This window comes from Sceloporus undulatus, chromosome 2, assembly GCF_019175285.1.
Source record: "Sceloporus undulatus isolate JIND9_A2432 ecotype Alabama chromosome 2, SceUnd_v1.1, whole genome shotgun sequence".
Classification (NCBI taxonomy): domain Eukaryota; kingdom Metazoa; phylum Chordata; class Lepidosauria; order Squamata; family Phrynosomatidae; genus Sceloporus; species Sceloporus undulatus.
The window spans coordinates 225090938-225093398 of NC_056523.1; the positions used below are offsets into that span (position 1 = coordinate 225090938).

Here is a 2461-nt window from a genome sequence, read left to right on the forward strand (position 1 = left end):
TCTCTTTAATGCCGAAATTAGCCCCAGTGTGTTAAACTCCTGAGAGACACACCAGAAAGTTCCTCATGCGAATCCCAGTCTTATTATCTCCACCTTATTACATGCGCTTGGCTGAGCGCTGTCTCCTAAATATGAGACATTGGTTTGCCAAGTGTCTCTAACAAACTAGAGGTAGGACTGAAGCTGCACCACTTGGCGCTGGTGGAGTATTTTCAAGAGCATGAAGTGTAGCATCTCCTATGATCCTGTGATTTTGTTCTAAAATTAGGCGTGTGTTGTTGTTGTTGTTATTGTTTCTGTGTTGTAAATATCAGAAACAACAGTGACACATGCCTAACTTGACAAGTCTGTGTGGCAAGGGCTTACCACGAAATCACAGGATGGGAGGAGAGGCCATGTTTCAAAGCCTTGAAGATATTGCATCAGGGCCAAGTGGTGGAAGAAGATGTTGCCAATGAGTGGATTCGTTGTGTAACCTTTCGGATAAATGAATAGAGAAGGAAAGTGCCAGGGCTGAGCTCCGCCTAAGCTTGTCTGCCTTCCAAGCCCTGCTTGGGTGGCACTCTGCACATGCTCCAAGGCACTCTTGGAAGACACCCCCCCCCCAAAAAAAACCCAACCCAACAACCCTGGACTTTCTTTGCAGGATCTTCAATCCCAGATCCTTTCCTGTCTCAGCTAAAAGGGGGCTGTGGGTGGGAGTGGGGAGGCTCACCTAAGGCTCGGAGGTAGTTGTCCATGTTGTCCTGGGAGACGAAGCGGTAGTAGCCCGAGAGGTTGGGGGGCATCGCGGGCAGGAAAGGCAGGCACAGCAAGGGAAAGAAAGAAAGAGAGAGAGAGAGAGAGAGAGAGAGAGCAGGATGGGTGGATGAAAGAAAGAAAGAAAGAAAGAAAGAAAGAAGAGAGAGAGAGAGAGAAGGATGGAAGGAGCCGGCTGGATAGAGGGAAGGCAGGGAGCCAAGTGAGGCAAGGGCTGGGGTCTCGGACCAGCGAGGAGGAGGAGGAGGAGGAGGAGGAGGAGGCTGCCTTCTTTGCTTTCTGCTTTTCTTCCTTCTTTCCTCCCCATGCCCTCCTCTGCCGGGGCTTATATATCGCCTCCTCCTCCTCCTCCTCCGCGGGGCCTCCAGAGGGAGCCCCACCGCCGTAAGAGTCCCCTCCTCGGTCCGCCCCAGAGAGAGAGGGGGGGCAGGCACCGAGGGAAGGAGGGGCTCTCTTTCTCCCCCCTTTCTCTCTCTCTTTCTCTTTCCTTCCCTCTTTCTTTCTTTCTTTCTTTCTCTCTCCCCCCTTTTCTCTCTCTCTTTCTCTTTCCTTCCCTCTTTCTTTCTTTCTCTCTCCCCCCTTTTCTCTCTCTCTTTCTCTTTCCTTCCCTCTTTCTTTCTTTCTCTCTCCCCCCTTTTCTCTCTCTCTTTCTCTTTCCTTCCCTCTTTCTTTCTTTCTTTAGGTAACAAGAGGCGAGCCTGTGCTGAGCCGCACATGGCATGGCCAAGAATTGTGTTTCTGAAACACGTTGGCATGTATTTCTACCTTGCCAGGCATCAACCTACCCCAGAACCGCCGACTTGTTCCCACGGCCAGAGGCCAGCCTTGTCGGCTGCTACCGGCACTTGCTCCAATGCCACTGGCCCCAAGTCCCCCCTCTTCACTCAACACACCAGGTCAAAGTCCATGATGTATTTTCGAAGGGAAGTCACGTGCGGAAAGTCAGTGGTCGCCAGTGTGATGATCTCTTTGTCCGTCTTTAGGAGCAAAACCGTTTCCTCAGAGCACTTGAGGTCTAACCAGATTGCATTGCATCCATTGCTCCGGGTCCTAGCCTCTGGAGCAGCAGAAAACAAGCTTGCTCCCTCCTCAATGTGACATCCATTCAAGTATTTAAACAGGGCTATCATATCACCTCTTAACTTTCTCTTTTCCAGGCTAAACATCCCCAGCTCCCTAAATTGCTCCTCATAGGACATGGTTTCCAGACCCTTCACCATTTTAGTCGCCCTCCTTTGGACACGCTCCAGTTTCTCAATGTCCTTTTTGAATTGTGGTGCCCAGAACTGGACACAATATTCCAGGTGGGGCCTGACCAAAGCAGAATAGAGTGGCACTATTACTTTCCTTGATCTAGACACTATACTTCTTTCTATTGATGCAGCCTAAAATCGCATTGGCCTTGTTAGCTGCCACATCGCACTGTTGACTCATGTTCAACTTGTGGTCTACTTGGACTCCTAGGCCTGTTACAGACTGCCAAAATAAAGCTGCTTCAGGTCTCTTTGGAGGTATGCTGTTTAAATGATGCATGGGTCCTAAGAGTCCGGAGGTCGCGCCAAAGCCACATTCCATTCCTAAGCACTGGAGTGCAGCTTTGGTGCAGCTTCTGGATTCTTAGGATGCATGCATAATTTAAACAGCATACCTCCAAAGAGACCCGAAGCAGCTTTATTTTGGCAGTCTGTAACAGGCCACAATC

At 50.1% G+C, this 2461-nt stretch overlaps 1 protein-coding gene across 2 annotated transcripts in view; it reads right to left on the bottom strand.

Moving 5' to 3' along the window:
* RBP5 (retinol binding protein 5) overlaps positions 1-1099 on the bottom strand; it is a 5938-nt gene extending 4839 nt beyond the window's left edge. The window contains exons 1-2 of one of the 2 annotated variants that reach the window (XM_042450974.1): positions 918-1092; positions 716-855 (exon numbers count right to left, since the gene is read on the bottom strand). In XM_042450974.1, the coding sequence (XP_042306908.1) occupies positions 716-855; positions 918-1066 (289 nt within the window). In that variant the 5' untranslated portion in view covers positions 1067-1092. Of the gene's footprint in view, positions 1-715 lie in introns of both variants that reach the window. The other variant, XM_042450975.1, reaches the window with a different exon arrangement.
* Between the last annotated feature and the right edge of the window lie 1362 nt (positions 1100-2461).